This window comes from Pristis pectinata, chromosome 2 (genome assembly GCF_009764475.1).
Source record: "Pristis pectinata isolate sPriPec2 chromosome 2, sPriPec2.1.pri, whole genome shotgun sequence".
Classification (NCBI taxonomy): Eukaryota; Metazoa; Chordata; class Chondrichthyes; order Rhinopristiformes; family Pristidae; genus Pristis; species Pristis pectinata.
In genome coordinates this window covers 49,088,008-49,107,182 of record NC_067406.1, presented here as the reverse complement: position 1 = coordinate 49,107,182, position 19,175 = coordinate 49,088,008, and the positions used below count along the sequence as shown (strand labels likewise).

Sequence of the window (19,175 nt, the reverse complement as noted above, 5' to 3'; positions counted from 1 at the left end):
GATTTCTAATGGATATATTGAATAATTGCCTTGTAGTCTGGTCCGTTATGTGTACTAACCTAATGCTTGCCCTGAGGAAGAATTCAGTATTTACAATGGTTCTTTTGGTCAAGTACATTTTTAACAGACAGCCACATTAAATTGGACTGTCCCTTGCGGCAAAAAAAACAATAGATGAAAGTCTGGTCTGTCTTTACATAAGCTGACAGTTCCCATTTCCTTTTTTTCTTTCTGTGCGAATTCAAAGTTGTAAATTCAGTCTTGACATTTAAAAGAGCAAGAGTTAGTTCTTTGAGTCCAGACACACAACCTGTTTGAAAACGTGGTTTACTCTGTAATCCAGTATTTTCTCTTTAATTATTTTTGATTTAATTATGTTATTTTTCTGAACACTGTTACGATGTCCACTGGAATTAAAGTAACACTCCAGAATAATTGGCTGCAGTGATTTGTAGTTAAGCAGCTGCTTCCTCCTTGGAAGAAAAAATAAAATTTGGACTACTCAAGACAGGTTAAATAACCTCAGTAGGACAGCCTTCCCTTCTGCATTTCTACAACTTGGATGGTGAACCAGACATTCATCACCACCTCCTAAAATGCCTTAATTGGTTCCTGTCCAGTGTGCCACTGACGAGTTTGCTTGCAGACCATCGCATGGAAAGTCAGAGGTGCTTGGGAATTTGAGCAATGGTCATGAGCTTGGGGTGAAGGCCCAGAAGACTGTATGCAAGTAACTTGACGGGGGTCTCGCAATGCCGGGTTGGGACATAGCTGGTTCGGGGAGGCAGAAAATTTGAGAATGTTCTTCAACCTGAAATGTTAACTCAGTTTCTCTCTCCATAATTGCTGCCTGACCTGAATGTTTCTTGTTTTTTCTTTTATTTCAGATTTCCAGCATCTGTGTTTCTTTTAAATTTCAGTGCAGTTTTGTGCTGGGAATTGCAACATTGTCTGCCTCTAAAGCTAGCTAATCGGGCAAGCACAACAGTAAGAGCCCAATCAGGTTTCTGTTGTGACATGATTTAACTAGGAAACCGTCATTATCATGTTCCACACATTGGGGAAACCAATTTTGTTAAATGTTGCAGTGAAATAGATGTTGCTGTGTGACTGAATGTCAAGACAGATATGTTTTTGTCTACACATTGCTCTCGGCCACTCCACTGTTATAGAAAACTTTGAACAGCTGGGTGGATGAGGAGAATGGTGTTTGGAACTGAGGGCAAAAGTGAGCGTATAACATTTCCACAGCAAGCCTTGGAAATGTAGACTGCTTAAGTTGTAAGCCATCTCACTTTTGACATTGCTGGAGGCCTTGAGAATAGTTTGCCAAGCTTTACTCTCTCAGTTAGTGATTGTGCAATCTGAGCAGATGTGAAGAACTAAAACAAACAAAAATAAGATGAAAACTCAAGAATAGCAATCTGTAGAGCTTTATCCTGGAGCTGTCCTTTAATACCACAAAGCTTTTTAAAAAAAATATTTTGCACTTCCATGCAGTTACATATAGCTGATCTGTTTTACAAACCACAAGCAAAGTTGATAGATTCCATGTCGTTTAACATAAGGATCAGTATGCAACACTTACCTTTATTGCACACAGTAAATCTGTACAGCCAGTTGACAGTTTTGTGCATAAAATGTTCATCATTGCACTGAAGCATTTCAATAGCCAACCCAGTGGACTTTATAAAATACACATTAAATATAATTTTCTGAGTGAGTTGCCACACAGTGCATGTAAATGTTCATTCCTATGTCAAAAATCATTTGTCACTGTAAATGTACCACTTTATATGGAAAGAAAAGGAATAATTTGGGTACACCAAATAAGTTTGCTTAGTATTATAATTTTGTATATGGTAAGAATTTCAAAAGGTGACATCACCACAGCATGTCATGTTGTTCTTCACGTGCTGGTGCATTTTAGAAACTAAACATATAAAATAAAAGGCTTTGAAATGGGCGGTGGACTTGGCAAAAAGTTGGTAGGTATGGAAAACTCAGCTGATTTATATACAAAGTAGGAGTAACATCAATCCCTGTGGCACACTACTTGTTGCACCTTGCCAACCCAAGAAAGATCCATTTCCTGTTGACTGCCTGATTACTTTGAATTTTCCTAAGTGCCCTGCTATATTGTCTTTTGCTCTAACTTGAATTTGTTTATAACTTGTGATTACTGCATCTTCACGCATCTTAATAAAAATACATTTGTTCAAGAACAGTCGACCCATAGTTTTCTCGACCGTTTAATAAGTGCAGCAATTTTGAGGACAGCTTTTGAGTAAATTCTTGTGATTGAAAGAAAACAGTGCATAATGTTAAAATATAAAGGTGAATTTGCAGTTGGTGTGAAACTAAAATTTGTCAATATGGGAAAAAGCTAGAAAAGCAAATTGACAGTGAAAAGCAAATTGTGTGAGATCTGTGATGCATAAGGCAAGAACTGGAAATGCAAATTACAAGGATGAAAAGTATATAGTTCTGAAGTTTGAGGACAGTTATTCTCTTATCTGTAAAACGTGGAATGAAAATATGCCTGGAGCATCGGTGAAAGTCGGTTGATCTTTTAAATAATAGTAATTTATTTGCCATTGTATGAACTAAACGTATATGGAACATTTTATACTGCAGCCTTGAGGCATTCCAAAGACATCCGTAACACATTTCAGACTGTAAAGTGAAACCCAGGTTTCATATTGAAAGTAGTAATCCCTTGGGTCATTGCAGTTTTGGTTTCCTGAAGGTGTCCAACATGATATTACTGCAGTGCTCTGGAATTGTGAACCACTTTTAAAATCAGGCACAGCGATGTTGCTGGTATTATTAACTTCTATTAACAATTAAATCTTGAAGGCAAGTTAATCTTGTTATAAGCAAAGTCTTAAACAAAAAAGATAGGAACATAATAGCAGATCAAAGTGAAAAATAAAGTTGTCACCAAACAACTTGGCAAGATATTTCAGGAGAGTTTCTGCTTTGCCTCAACACAGATGGTGTAGTATAACTTGAAAATGGTCACAAGATCAAGTTCTGTCAAACATTGCGAGGTCATCATTAGTATTACTGCAGTTGGTGCAAGAAAATTTTAAAAAGTTCCCAGATGGTCAGTTGAACTGCCTCAGAACCTCGTGTTTAAATTGTTTTTACAGGGAGTTGACAGGTTCTTATTCAGTTTGAAAGTTTTAACCAGTTGTACCTCCCTGAAGGCTGATCTATATAAGGTATTAAGTAGCAGAGTTATACCAGGAGTTTTGGGTTCAGTCTCTGGCCTGTACTAAGTTAACTGATCCTCACCACCTTAGTGCAAGGGGTGTTGTACTACTTCTAGGCACCTGAGGATCAAAGAAGGAATAATTAGCCTCGTCTCCCATTTTTTAATATATATTGGTTTCTCTTTTGAAAGTGTTTGTTTGCCAAATGCGAACAAGGTAAGTCTCATCAATGATATTCCTCACAGTTGAACTGTCTTCTGAAAAATGGTGGCTTCCTCAAAAAGGAACCAAGCATTGGTCAAATCAGAAAGAAAGCGTGAGGATGGGTACTTAAAAATTAAAGTTGTGGGTTGATAAGCAGTTTACAGAATTGCTAAAGGTCAGTAATTATATCTCATGATTAACTGGGTTATGTTTGTACAAACAGCTGAATAGATATGTTTATACTATTGTGTTACCGTGAATAATGTTTCTGTTAAGGCAGGATTGTTTTCTTGTTTAAAAGTTGTAAAGTCATTTTGTGGTAATGGTAATGTGACTGAGGAATAATGAAATACAGTATTCAGATTATTGTTTCAGCAGTGGTATTTAACCAGTTATAAAATTAGTAGGAATATTGTTGATCCCACAACCACCATCAGTGAGACCTTCAACATTTTCAGCCTTGCACAGTAGTTCTGCCTCAATCCTGCAAGGCACTGTAGTGTAGCAGTTAGCGTAATGCTATTACAGCGCTAGCAACCCGGGTTCAATTCTAGCCACTGTCTGTAAGGAGTTTGTACGTTCTCCCCGTGTCTGCGTGGGTTTCCTCTAGGTGCTCCGGTTTCCTCCCACATTCCAAAGACGTATGGGTTAGGAAGTTGTGGGCATGCTATGTTGCCACCAGAAGCGTGGCAAGACTTGCGGGCTGCTCCCGGAACACTCTACACAAAAGATGTATTTCATTGTGTGTTTCTATGTACATGTGACTAATAAAGAGATGTCTATCTATCTTGTCTTCAGTGAATATCCTATGAAAATTGATCATTTTAATTCTGCTATACTGCTTTGCAGAATTTGCAGCATTACTGCCTGGTTAATAGACAAGTTGGTGAATTTTGGAACCATTGAGTAAGTTGGGTGTGGTTGGTTACAGTTTGCAAGGTTGCAGTGAAACAGAAGGGTAATAACCATACGATATTGTGCCTTTTCAGTTGAGTGTTCCTGGTCAACTTGAGTGAAGTATATGATATTATTTCATACACAATGGCCAAATTGCACATTCCCTTGCCACAGCCTCCAGGCACTAAGGTATAGCGTGTGCTGAATGGAACTTTGTGTTTCGAAGATAACCAAAGAAAGATGTGTTGTAATCTGTGAAAGGCATGTTTAAACTTTGTTCAGAATGGGTCTACTACTCAACATTTTTTTCCACAAATAGATTATTCACAATTTATGATGTGCTTTGGATTTGGGACATTGCTAGCCTCGAATGTTTTATTGGATCTTACAAGCTACCTTTCAGATGGACCTTAGTGGAGATCATTTGCAGATGGAATAATTTCATCTCCCCTGCAGATGTACATTGTTTACTGTGGACAAATAAGCGAATTGGACCTCCTCAATATGGAATAGGATTACATACTTGGAAGGAATCATAAGTGATCCCTCAGAGAACTGTTTCAGAAGCTTTTTTTGGTTTGTGGGTGACTGAGGAGTATGATCTTAGAACCAAATGTATTTTGGCAGGTATTTCAGGTAGTGCTTTGAAAGCACTGTTAGGCTGCATTGCCATGAAGCAGTTGTCTGTACTTGTAATTATTTGCAACTAGGGTGAGACTAATTTTCTCAAAGGGGGTCAACTCCATCACTGACAAAACTTCTCCAGGTAGTCTTGTTCTAGGGTACTGTGTCCCAGTGTGTGATGTTGATGCAAGTTCTCTTCACATTCATTTTGAGGACACCTTTAAAACATTTCCATTTGGCCTCCACTTTTCCATTCTCCATTGGTAGACTCGGTGTAAGTAATTGTTTTGGTATATATGCACACAGTGCCTGCTCCACTTCAGTTGATGCTGAATAATCAGCACCTCAAAACTGAAGGTGTTACCCTCTTTGAGGTCATTAACTTTAGTGTGGCACTTCTCCCAGTTTATGCGGAGGATCATCAGAATAAAATGCTCATGCTGGCATTACAGGATTTTCCGGTGTTTTCTGCAGGTCAGCCAAGTCCCTGTAGCTATAGAAAAGACGGGGATTACCATGGCTTTGTAGACCAAGTCTGGTATTCTGTTGTGTTTTATTTTACACCCTGCTAGTCGGTCTGCCAAAAGTAAGGCTAGCTAGCACAACTGATTTGTACTTGAGTCTCGACACCTTTCTTTGCCATTTTCCACGGGTAGGCAAGGTAGTCAAAGTGTTCTACTCTTGCATTTCTTCACTGTCAGTCTAGAACTACCTTGCTGGATCTGTTACTGATCTGGAGTAGATTAATGCACACAGTGTTTTTCCAATATTCAGAGTTAGCCCTAGGCCGTTGTAAACTTCAGAGAAGTGGTTAAGGACTGATTGTGGGCTCTGCTTTGAATGTGAACCTACAACACAATCATCTGAGTACTAGAATTCAATTCTTTATTCCTGATATTAACTTTCATTCTAGCAGAGATGAAAAGTTGAAGAGATTGACTACATCGAGTCGGGTGCATTGTTCTGAATTATCATTTTCAAAGTTGCTTGAAAGAGAGTGGGACAAGTGCACAGTTCCTTATTATGCCAATATGGATAGCAAGGGGCTCAGAGATAGATCCAGTGTATAGGATGGAAGCAGTCATCTGATTATGGGGAAGTCTTATGAAGTGGTAAACTTGTTCAGGCATCTGAACTTTAACCTGATTTTCCTACAGAATCTCATGATTGACAAGAGACGAAGGCTTTGATTAATAAAGGCTATGTACAGCTCTGAATGTTGTTTTTGAACCTTAACCTGGCTCTACCTGGCTGCGAAAAAGTTGTCAAGGGTGCCTTGTGATTGTTTGAAGATGCATTGAAACTCTGGGATACCACCTCTACAAGAGGGAGCTGATGATTTAGTAAGAATCTTCCCAGCAATGGAGAGGAGGGTAATGCTTTGGTATTGTCTTCCCTTTTTAAAAATGGTGATGCAGTTAACATTACATAAGTCCATGGAAATTTCCTCAATCCACCAAATTTTGGGGAGCAGCAAATAAATATTTCCATCAGTAATTCTTGTCCTGTTTTCAGTATTTCAACAGATACATCATCAGGAGCTGATGTTTGATTGTTCATCATTTGTTTAACGGATATTCAGACCTCTTCAATACCTTTTCAAATATTGGTGGATTGGCAAGAGTTTCTCAGACTGGGTGCTAAGGAGTAGAGACAGTGGTGTTGGTCATAGTCAATTCTAGATTTAGAAATTTTTGGAATTGTTTCTTCCATTTGGATTTCTTGTGATTTGTCCACCCATCATTTATTTTTGTTTGCTCGGATCCTCCTTTGAACCTTGGTTTTGAGCCTTTGGAAAGAGCTCTGCTTGTGACTGAATGATATGTAATTTTGCCAATTACAGAAAGATTTCAGTTTGTATGTCCCCACTGTCCAAGGTTGTAATGGGCAAGTGTGCATAGGGGTCTTCCTGTAATTTAATGTGGGGAATCCATTGCACACCAACAGCCACACAATACTTGGCAAAATAGGCATCTGTATCCAGAGCCGAAAAAGTCCCAAGATGACTGAGGACTCCTTTTCCACTACAGGTCTTACTTGCCATCCCAGCAGTTGCTTTGCCATCGAGGTGGTCATTTTGGGCTGCACTTTGTCTGGCACCTCACCTATGACCTTTAATGCATGCAAGATTTGTCCAGCAGAACATGGTGGCAACCCAGAAAGGAAATTTGGAGCATTGAGTATGTGGTCTCAGATGTCTTGTGTTAAGATCATCTGAGGGAGATTACAGGATTTTTTTAAATCTAGTTTTACTCTGTACATGCTCCAACACAAAAATAACTAGTTGTCACATTGGAATGCAGCATTTAGTAATGCCATACTTTCACACCTATTTTATTAATGTGCTAATGTAATAAAACCACAAATTAGTTGCTGGGTGACTTTCTCATTGGAGGTAGTCACCTACATATCAGCCATCTCAAAATTTCAAGCATTTTTTGTGTATTTGTGTTTTGTAAGTATTTTGAAGTTGGTCTTAAGGAGGAAGAGCATACTTCATTACAAGCTTGCTCACCAAAATGTAGTCCAAAATAAAATGGTGCAAAGTAATTTGGGGGAAACCTTGATCTCTTCTGCTACATTTGTAAATTCTGCTACATCGGCTCTGGTAAAAGCCATAGTTTATGTCAGTTGCCTACTGTAATCTTAATGTGTTTCCTGTTCAATCACCTAAAAGTTAGATTAAAAGCTTTGCAGTTAGCAATGCTAACAGTAAAGTCAAACTTCAATGGTAAACCTCCAATAGAAATGGTCTGAACAAATAAAAAGTAAGTTGAATATGTTTTAAGTGATGACTGGGAGTGTATCAAGGCTTGTACTACACTCTTGGGTTCGGATTACTGTGTAAACTGTTTGACGTCATCCAAATCCCTCAAGTATGTTACAGATTTGTAACCCACTGCCAGCTGTTTATTTTCCATGTATACTTCCCAGATGGCGGACTGACCTTTCTGATTTTTCAATTAGAAACAAAATATGCAGATAACACAAAACACGTGTTGCACGAGTTTGTTGCAGCAACCACAACGTTAATTTCTGTTTGTCAGTTGATATGTTTTGCTGTTTATCAGCTCAATTATTTAAATGTCATATTATAATGGTACCTGGGTGAAGGACACCACTTGCAGAGAGCAACTTGATAACCTCATTGTTATCTTTGGAGCAGGGAAGAATAAAAAGTGATTAAGTATGATCAAAATTAGGAATGGATTGAGTGTAAGTAAAGAAAAACTGTTACCAACAGCAGAAGGGTTTGGGAATAGAGGATACAGACTTGATATGATTGACAAGAGAACCAGCACCATATGAGGAAACCATTTTACACAGTGGATGGTCATAATTTGGGTGGAATGCCTGCAAAGGTGGTGTGAAGAGATTTAGTAACATTCAAAAGAAAATTGAACAAATATTTGATGGGCAAGTTTTTAAAAGGCATTGGGGAAAGAGCAAGGAAGCAGGACACTTGGATGGATATAAAAGTGGTCGGCACAAATAGCATAAGCTAAGGGGCCTCTTTCTGTGATTCTATGATTTAAGATTAGAATTAAAGTAACATCTAATGCATGTGATGCTAGCAGAAGAATGATATACACTTGCATCTCATTAGTTTAAAATGGGTCAACATTTCTAGTGAGAAAAGAAACACTCTACTTATCTAGTATGAGTGTTTTCAGTCTGACGTCTGACATCTTCGTTAAAGATACTTTAAGATTAGAGCTACGTATTTGCATCACATGAATCAAAATCTATCAATTAATCAATCATGGAATTAGAGAATGGTTGTAAGAACCATGGAGTTAGAGAATGGAGGGTCAGTTTTGTAAGTCTCATGGTGCTACTCTGGTAACAACCAGTGGATATTTTTTTAAAAAATGGCTACCTTGTCAAGATTGTACAAAAAAGCAGATTTTGTTGGAGCTACAATCTCAAGAACATTAAGGTGTGAAAACTGAAAACCCGAGAGAAGTCTTGTTTTGTATCTATATATTTTTAAGAAAGGTGTGAAACTATCTTATCACTGTGTGATGGCGTTAACTGGACCCATCCATATTGGATGGGAAAGGGGAAACTCTCATTGATACATTCTTGTCACTCCGAAGTAGTTGGTTTAAGAGAGGTTATTGTTAGACGTGGGGAAGAAGACAAATTACCTTCAAGGAGCATGAGGCCTCGTGGAATACACAAATAATGAAAACTTTTTTATTGATGGCTTTCAATTGAAACAGTGGCATATTTATGTATTTATAACATATCTCTCTCTCACACACACACTCACACACACACACACTCTCACTCACACACACACACTCTCTCACACACACACACTCTCTCTCACACACACACACTCTCTCTCACACACACACACACTCTCTCTCACACACACACACACACACACACACACACACACACACACACACACACACACACACACACACACACACACACAGAGCAATAAATTTAAACCAGCCAAATTAACATGGGCTACTGAGCAAAACTTAAATAAACCATGTTATTGGAATTGGTTTATCACTGTCACTTGTACCGAGGTACATTGAAAAACTTGTCGTGCATTCTGTTCATACAGATCAAATATGACACAGTGCATTGAGGTAGTACAAGGTAAAACAATACAGAATGCAGGATAAAGTGTCACAGCTACAGAGAAAGTGCAGTGCAGGTAGACAATAAGGTGCAAGATCATAACAAGGTAGATTGTGAGGTCAAAAGTGCATCTTATTGTATTAGGGGACCATTCAATAGTCTTATAACAGCGGGATAGAAGCTGTACTTGAGCCTGGTGGTATGTGCTTTCAGGCTTTTGTATCTGTCCAATGGGAGAAGAGAGAATGTCCAGGATGGGTGGGGTCTTTGATTATGCTGGCTGCTTTACCAAGGCAGCGAGAAGTATAGACAGAGTCCGTGGAGGAGAGGCTAATTTCCGTGATGTGCTGAGCTGTGTCCACAACTCTGCAGTTTCTTGCAGTCACGGGCAGAACAGTTGCCGTACCAAGCCATGATGCATCCAGATAGGATGCTTTCTATGGTACAATGACAAAAGTCAGTGAGTGTCAAAGGGGACATGCCATATTTCTTTAGCCTTCTGAGGAAGTAGAGGCACCGATGAGCTTTCTTGGCTGTGGCATCTACGTGGTTGGACCAAGACAGGATGTTGGTGATGTTCGCCTCCTAGGAACTTGATGCTCTCAACCCTTTCGACCTCAGCACCATTGATGTAGACGGAAGCATGTGCACCGCCCCCCTTGAAGTCAATGACCAGCTCTTTTGTTCTGCTGACACTGAGGGAAAGGTTGTTGTCATAACACCATGTCACTAAGTTCTCTATCTCCTTCCTATACTCCGACTCATCGTTATTTAAAATACAGCCCATGACGGTGGCAAACTTGTAGATGGAGTTGGATCAGAATCTTGCCACACAGTCATGTGTGTATAGGGAGTAGAGTTGGGGGCTGAGGACCAAGCCTTGTGGGGCACCAGTGTTGAGAATAATTGTGTCGGAGGTGTTGCTGCCTATCCTTACTGATTGTGGTCTGTCGGTCAGGAAATCAAGGGCCAGTTACAAAGAGAGGTGTTGAGTCCCAGGTCTCAGAGTTTGGTGATGAGTTTGTATGGAATTATAGTATTGAAGGTGGAGCTGTAGAAAATAAACAACAGCCTAACATGGGTGTCTTTACTGTCCAGATGCTCCAGAGATGAGTGTAGGGCCAGAGAGATGACATCCGCCATAGACCTCTTTCGGCGGTAGGTGAATTCCAGTGGGTTGAGGTTGTCTGGGAGGCTGAAATTAAGGCGTGCCATGACCAGCCTCTCAAAGCACTTCATGATGTGTTAACTGTTTAACCTGACATTTCTAATGCTTAAAACACTCAGGTGCACTGAAGTTTTCTTAAATTTGCTTAAACACTCCAGTTAATGGGCACATTTGAATGTTTTAATCAGAAATTCTAAAATCTGAACTTTACAAATCAGCTGCAACTGAGCTTTACTTAGAAGTCAGTAAGGCTCCTAAAGTTGTGCTCCATTCTGAAGACTAACTTTGCAAAGTGATCATCATAGCACAGAATTCACAGCTGTGAATTGTAGGCCTTGATGTTTCTAGTTTTATCAGTTAAACAAGATGCAGGAACTGTGAATAATAACATTTGTATTATGATAATAACATCAGAAGACCAGTTGTAAAATTGAAAGTCTTCTAAATTATTCTTGCCCTGAACATTTCTCTGGTATATCACTTTGTACAGTAAATAACAAATACAGAACAACGAATGAACCAACCAAGATTTACCATGGAATCTGCAGCAAAATCCATACCTGTGCATGTTACCATTTTTACTCTCTCCCTCATTCCAAGAGACTGCCTAAGAAGAGAAATTTAATCTCATACTATTCTGTGTAATTGTAAAACTATTCAATTTCAGTTTAGCTTCTGGACAATTATAATTTTTTCCTAAAATGTGTTGTTTGTTTTCAGATTAAGAAATACTTTGAACTGGAACCACTTGCAAGAGGGCAACGATGGATCCTTCAGCCTTGCTCTGTAGAAAACATGGATGCTGTAAAAGAAGGTTTCAATCAGTTTATTAACTTGCTTGAAGAGATTGATCAAGAGCACACTCCAGGAAGATTATGAAATATGCACTGATAGCCATTTGAAAAATTGGAATGGAACCTTTCTCTGAATCTTACACACTGTACTGTAAACTTTATAATACAATAACTTTATTGTATGTTCATTTTAAACGTTTTATATGATCCACTTCCTGCATATCATCATTGTTAAATCAATTTTTAAACAGAACTAAACTATCCCAAATGAACTGAAATACAAAATTAATTTAAGAATGAATCTCCAACAGTACTGGACTTGTTTACTTCATCTTATTTTCTACTACTACCATTTTACTGTAGTGCATGATATTTTGGTATGTGATCATTTGTACTACTTTAGTGATTGGAAATTTGAACATGATCAGTGGTAAGAGTTCTGAAGAACTAAGCACTGTTAGAATTGGTCTGCATTGATGGGTGAATATAGCACTTTGCTTCTAATTATGTTTGTATATTGTTAGCATACACACAATGTGAAATGGCTGAACAGTATGCATTGTGAATGTGCATTTGTAATTCTTCTGGAAAGAATGGAATGTCTTGGCATTTTAAAATTCTGTTCATCTTTATTGATTAGTATATATGCTATGAGATGTTAACTACTATCAGGTCTTTGAAATGGTGCCAGGCAGGTTCAGAAATTCTGTATAAAAGGGGGAAACAAACTAATGTGATTTGTAGAAATATTTTTTACATTGCTGTGTACATTCTGCACTGCTCTTGAGAAAGAACAGGTTTTGATAACAAAGCATTGTTAGGCAAATCCATTGACAGATTACCAGGCAATTGAATTGAACTAGGGATATTTTTGACAAAAAATTTGATTTCAAATCTTTTGTTTGTTTACTAAGGATCAAATATATTTGTTTTGTGATATCATGAGGAATATAAAATCCAACATTTTAGCTAAAAAACCAACAGTTGCAATTTTGTCTTAATTTCAAAATTACTTAATATAATCTTCCAAGAATTCAGCTTAAAAACATTTGAGTATTGAAGACACTGTGGTAGATGTTGCTTGAGCCATCTGTCAAATGACCCTGTGTGTGTGTGTGTGTGTGTGTGTGTGTGTGTGTGTGTTTAATGTATGTGTGCACCAGCCTTGCACTTCTCAAACCTGAGACTGTCTGCAACTCATCAGTAAGCTGAATGAAAACACAATCAATCAATACTCACCAGCAGCTGTTCCTGACAAGCCTCTGTCTGACGCCTAATGCCTTCCAACTGTCGGCATGATTCCCTCCCCGTCTACTACCACCATCCTCTGTCCAACCATTCACATTCTCTTTTTGCTTGTAGTTTAAGAATTTCAGATGGTGTTCTTAGATTCTTCTGCTGGAATTTGAATTTTCATGTCTCCTTTCCAGTGTTTATATGTCACATATATCTTGCTGAGCATATTGTAAAGCTGGTCAATTTATCTGTGGTATGTATGTTCCTATTTTATAGTAGGCTTTCTGTAATTCATTGTATTTATAGAAACTTTGTTTTTTTTATACACCAGTACACTGCAGCTGTTTTTTTTAATGAGTGAAATCATTCATATTACTAAAACTTTTTACCTTTATTATTGACAATATGTATTGCTGGTTCAACTAGCACATAATCTATCTTTGTACCAAAAATACAGCTACTATATTTAGCCAGTAACTAAAAAGTATAGCCAAACAAATGGGAGGTTATTCTCCAATATCCACTGTTCATCAATAACAATAAAAGTTACTGCTGAATAGAATTGGCTTGTTTCAGTTAATCTCTGAGAAATGGACTCTGTGTTTAACTTGCCAAATCAGTAGTAAATGTGCAACATGAATCATTAGTGCTTCCATTACAATGTTTCTTTATATGTGAGGTGATTTTCATGGATTAGCAGTTATGTAAGTGGGAAAAGAGTTGCTTGATATTGAAATACTTTTGTGCTTTGTTGTCCATTGACTACTAGGCTTTTATTTAACCAAAAGTACTTTACAATTTTCATAAATGTTTGCAGAATAAAACATAATGGAACAAAACACATCATAGAGGCAAGCCTCCTGTTTGTCTGAATGTGCTACTTAAGGCAATACTTAAAAGCAGATCCTTGCCTTGGATGTTATCACACTAATTTCTGAGGTTAGAGTTTAATGGGGGGAAAAAATAGTCCAAGATCTATCCAAGCTTTGCGCTCTTTCGCACATCATAACAACCACTTAGAGTGTGAATTAACAGTGGCATGCAAACAACTTGACTGCCTGCCATCTTGGTCATTAAAGCATCCAAGAGGGATCCCAGAATGCAGTGCAATACAAAATTACTCCCTTATCTCGGTGTTCCTGATTTCAGTTGTATCATTGTCAGAAAACTGAGACAAAAGGAGCAAGGAAAATGAGAAAATCACCAAAGTATGTGTACAGCATAACCAGCAACACAAGCCCAACATTGGTGGGAATAGTTTTCATGTCCATCCTGTCTGCTAGAATGGGGCTTCTGCTTGTTTTTGCCAAAAAAAAAATGTTTGGGGTAATAATTAAGGAAAAAATGCAATATTTATTACTCCTGAACATACTGTGAATTTAGGATAATCTTCATATATTCTGTGAAACCACCTTGTATAATGTAAGACAATTGTAGAGATCATTACAGCTAGTAAGGCTGCAATTTCAAATGAAAATGGGAAAGGTGCAAACCTTCAATTAGCCCACGAAAGGGAAGAATTAGTAAATGCTTCTGTCCTAACCCTTTGAAAGAAAACTGAAATAACTCAGTTTTAACCATTCCTCAGATGTTAATTGTAAACACATTTCCAGCATTTTATGTTTCACCTGAGAGCATATAGTTCAAGAACAAATAATGGCAAAATGCATTTAAAAGTAATGAACGTTTTGGATGATCTGACAACCTCAGCTACTATGGTGGATTTTGTGTCTTTTGAAAATAAAAGCTATTCTGTTGTGCTGAATGTTAGCAGCTGCCTATGTTTAAAAATCAAAGAACTGCAGATGCTGCAATTCAGAAAGAAAACCAGAAAATGGTCAAAGCAATCAGCAGGTTAGCAGCATGTGTGGAAAGAGAAGCAGTTAAAGTTTCAAATCCCAGATCATTATCAGAGCTGGGAAAGAGGAACAAGATAATTCAGGTAGCAGAGAAGATAGGGGAGGTGATGATGGAACAAAGGCAATTTCTCTGATAGGGTGAGACAGGTGACCCAATGTAGGAGTTAAGGGCAGTTGGGATAAGATTAAGCTGCTTTCTCTGTGTAACTTGGTGCTAATGTATGTTCTGTATAGTCTGGCCGACTGGGACATATCCAACAGGCCAGACTATCCAAACAAAAAGGATAGCTGGCAAAAAGGCCAGTTCTCATACAAGCGCAGAGAGAAAGTTATCTAAAGCTGGAGAATTCGATATAGAGTCCTGCAGGCTGCCATGTGCCCAGGTGGAAAATGAGGTGCTGTTTCTCAGGCTTGCGCTGAACCTTAATAGTACAGAAGGCCACAGGTGGAGAGTCTGGGGTAAGTGTGGAATGCTGAATTAAGGTTGCAGGCAACTGGGAGCACAGGGTCCCTCCTGCAGATTGAGCGTAGGTGCTCTGCAAAGTGACCACCCAATCTGCATTTGGTTTCTCCAAAGTAGAGGAGGCCAATGTAGTACACAAGACTGGAAGAAGTGCAAGTGAATCACTGTTTCAAACGAAAGATTTTTTGACCATGGACTTCAGGTTGCCTGCCACTTTAGCTGCCCCCTTAGCTGCTACACTATGTCATCCTGTTTCACACTATCAGATACATTCCCTTTGTACCACCCATCTCCTTCTTCCACCTTCTCTACTGCCCAAACTAACTTGCTCCTCTCTGTTCTGATGGGGGTGCCAGACCTAAAACATCAACTGTTTCTCTGACCACAGATTGTGCTTAACCTGCTGAGTTTTTTCAGCATTTACTGTTTTTATTTCAGAATTTTAATATCAATTATTTTTTAATTTTCCATTCTCTGTGAATATTTCAGTTTAACGTTTCAAGTCAAGGACCCTTTGTCAGAATTGGGAAAGAAACATATTAGTTTTAAGTTGCCAAGAGGATGGGAAAGGGATCACCTATTATGTTTGACCAGTTGTGTCTTTGCTGCTGAACAGCTTGTTTTGCATAGCTGATGCTATTGCCTTTTGAGGTGTGAATGAAAGAAGTAAATATCCTTATACTAAAAGAGTCTTGAATCAGAGTATTGACTTGATAGTATTAGAAATATAGTGGATTATTAATGCTCATCAAAGTGACATTGTTGATAATTTGTAATTATACCTTTTATACATCTTCATTAGTGAAATATCCAGTTTCCAATGCCACTGTAGGAATATTGTATTGAGGGTCTGCTTGATAATTGCATGTTATGCAGTTAAAATGTCTGTTACTTCTTTCTCCATTTTTTGAAATTAATTTTATTAAAATCTTTTTTTAAATGTGTTGTTTATCATTCTAATTTACTGTCCCTTTAAATGTAACATAGAGTAATTGAGTTGCACAGCACAGAAACAGTCCCTTCAGCCCACCACTTCCATGCTGACTTTTTAGCCCATCTGCACTCATCTGATTTGTTTGCATTAGGTCTGTATCCTTTTACGCCTGTTTGAATGCCTCTTGATCACAGTGATTGTACCTGATTCCACCACCACCTCTGGCAGCAAGTTCCAGCTATCAACCACTCTATTTTCAAAAATAGACTTTCCCCTCAATTCCCATTTAAAACTCCTTCCTTTCACCTTAAAGTTTGTGCCCTCTTGTTTTGGATACCTCTATTGCGGGGAGAAAGATTCTGCCTCTCTACCCTATCTATGCCCCATATAATTTTATATTTCTCTCTCGGGTCACCCCTGAGCTGTCTGCACTCTAGGGAAGATTATCCCTGCCTGTACAATCTCTAGCCATAACTAAAGTCCTCCAATCCAGGTAACATCCTGCTGAGTCTTCTCTGCACTCTCTCCAGCGCAAAACTGTGTCCTTCCTATAGTGTGGCGACCAGAACTGCACACAATACTTCAAGTGCAATGTAACCAGTGTTTTATAAAATTGCAACATTATGTCCCAGCTTTTATTTTCTATGCCCCCACCTATAAAGGCAAGCATGTTATATGCTTTCATCACCAGCCTATCTGCGTTGCCACTTCCAAGGAACTATGAACTTAAACCCCAAGACCCCTCTATTCATCAACATTCCTTGGCACCCTGCCACTTACTGCGTATGTCATACCCCTATTTGACTCCCCATGTTATACTTTCAATGTACACTTCACCTTGTTCTGGAGCATGTCTACTCTACTGTGTCTTATGAAAAATACTCTGATGATTAACATGTGAATAAGTTTTTAATTTCAACTTCCTAACTTTGTTTTAATTGTTCTTAATTAGCCATGCAGAAAAGTCAGTTCTTCTATAGGTCAAGAAAGCACGGCAACACCTCTCCTTCCTCAGAAGGCTATGGAAATCAACATGTTAATTTAAATTTTTAAATTTAAATTAAATTTTTAAATTTTAAATTTAAATTTAAATTAAATTTTATTTACAGTGTGGTAACAGGCCCTTCCGGCTCAACGAGTCCATGCCGCCCATTTTAAACCCAAATTAACCTACCCATACGTCTTTGCAATGTGGGAGGAAACCGGAGCACCCAGAGGAAACCCACGCAGACACAGGAGAACGTACAAACTCCTTACAGACAGCAACGGGAACTGAATCCCGATCGCTGGCGCAATTTTTACAGGTGCATAACAGAAAGCATCGTATCCGGATTCATCACAGCTTGGTATGCATTTCTTGCTCAAGACCACAAGAAATTGCAAAGAGTTGTGAATGCAACCCAGTCTATGACGCAAACCAGCCTCCCTTCCATTGACTTGGTCTGCACTTTCTGCTACCTTGGGAAAGCAATCAACGTAATTAAGAACCCTTCCCACCCCAGTCATTCTCTCCCCCCTCCCGTCAGGCAGAAGATGCAAAAGCTTGAGAGCACATACCACTAGGCTCAAGGACAGCTGTTATCAAACTTTTGAACGGGCCTCTCAAAAGCTAAAAGATGAACTCTTGATAACTCATTCTACCTCATTGTGGCCCTTGCACTTTATTTGTCTACTGGCACTGCACTTCCCCTGTAACTATAATACTATATTCTTCATTCTGTTTTCCTTTAAACTACCTTCATGTGCTTGTGTATGGAATGATCTGTCTGGATGGCACGTAAACGAGAGCTTTTCACTGTATCTTGGTACATGTGACAATAGTAAACCAATTCCAATCCCAGTTTAATGCAAGCTTGAAGTCCTATTTAATCTTTCCTTGCGATCCATCCTCACTTTGTCATATTTCCATTGGCTCTTGAGTCCATACACTGGGTTTATTAGTAAAGGTCCATGTTGGCAGCAGGATTCCAAATGTACTTTATGGTTATATCCAACTATACATTGGATATTGATGCCACTTGCTCTCTGTTATTGCATGATTGCTAACCTTGTGCAGTTTATTCTGATCTCAGTCTGATAGGAAGTTATCCTCCAGGTAAGGATAATCAATGTCAATTTCCCAAATGTAAGTTAGTGGATATGTTGTTGAATGATCTTTGAAAATCTGGTGAATCTTAAATCCCATGGAAAATTACTGTTGTAGCCAAAGACTGTTGTAAAAACTCAACCTGTTTATTAATGTCCTTGGAGAACATAAACTAGTAAATGGTTTGGCCCATATAACTTGAGTCACGCTATGGCTGACTCTGAAGACTTGTCTACCTCTTGAGGAAACCAGAGATAAGCAGTAGATGCTATGTTACCAGCATTTCCCAGCTTCAAAGAATAAATGTGAATTAAATGTCTTTTAATGCTGTTTGCTTAACAGTACAAGCTAGAATGTTATCCTTCAATATAACTGAACTGTTTCCAGTGTCAAGCATGAGCTGGCTGCCTCTCCAGATGAGCACAACCTATGACCTTATCAAAGCATCCACTATGACCTTGGAAAAGATTGGCAATGGTTCTGATGTGTAAGTTACATAAATCTTTGGTATATCATGCCTTTTATTAAGAATTACCCCCAAAATGGATGGAATAGCCATCCAGCTTGTCATTTATCAGATAATTCCTTAATAAATTCCTTAAGCATTGAACAACAGTTGCTAGAATAGACTTCAGGTACACGTCCTTTATAACCCAAACGTCTTTAATGGCAATTTCTACAGGTTTGGTGTCAAACGCCTTTGTAACGATTCTAGGAGGTGTTATTAAAGCTGTTGGCAATAATACTGTTTCTGAATTTAACGCACTATACTGTTAAACTGAATTTGGAAAGCTATCGTAGAAATGGTCATTGGGACTGTCCTTTCCAAGTGCTTTTCCCTATCAATTGAAAACATCTTAATTATTTGTAAGATCTCCCTGTATGTTCTATACAGAAAATTATATTTTACATTTAAGAGGTATCTATGTTGGATATTAGGCATCATGATAGTTAAATACACCTGAAACTTCAAAATGCACACAATTTCCTTTTGGGAAAACTGTATGAAGTATATTTGCATTGTAAGTTCATTTACCGTATGTAAAGCCCAAGTAAGATGAGGTGGCAATACATAAATAGCAATATTATT

General features: G+C 38.4%; 1 protein-coding gene across 4 annotated transcripts in view; it reads left to right on the top strand.

Annotated features, from left to right (window-relative positions):
• Positions 1-15,906, top strand: part of LOC127582149 (ADP-ribosylation factor-like protein 15) — a 198,075-nt gene extending 182,169 nt beyond the window's left edge. For all 4 annotated transcript variants that reach the window (XM_052037226.1, XM_052037217.1, XM_052037208.1 and 1 more), the window contains one exon: positions 11,434-15,906. In XM_052037226.1, coding sequence (XP_051893186.1) covers positions 11,434-11,592 — 159 coding nt within the window. In that variant the 3' untranslated portion in view covers positions 11,593-15,906. The remainder of the gene's footprint in view (positions 1-11,433) is intronic.
• Positions 15,907-19,175: the final 3,269 nt, after the last annotated feature.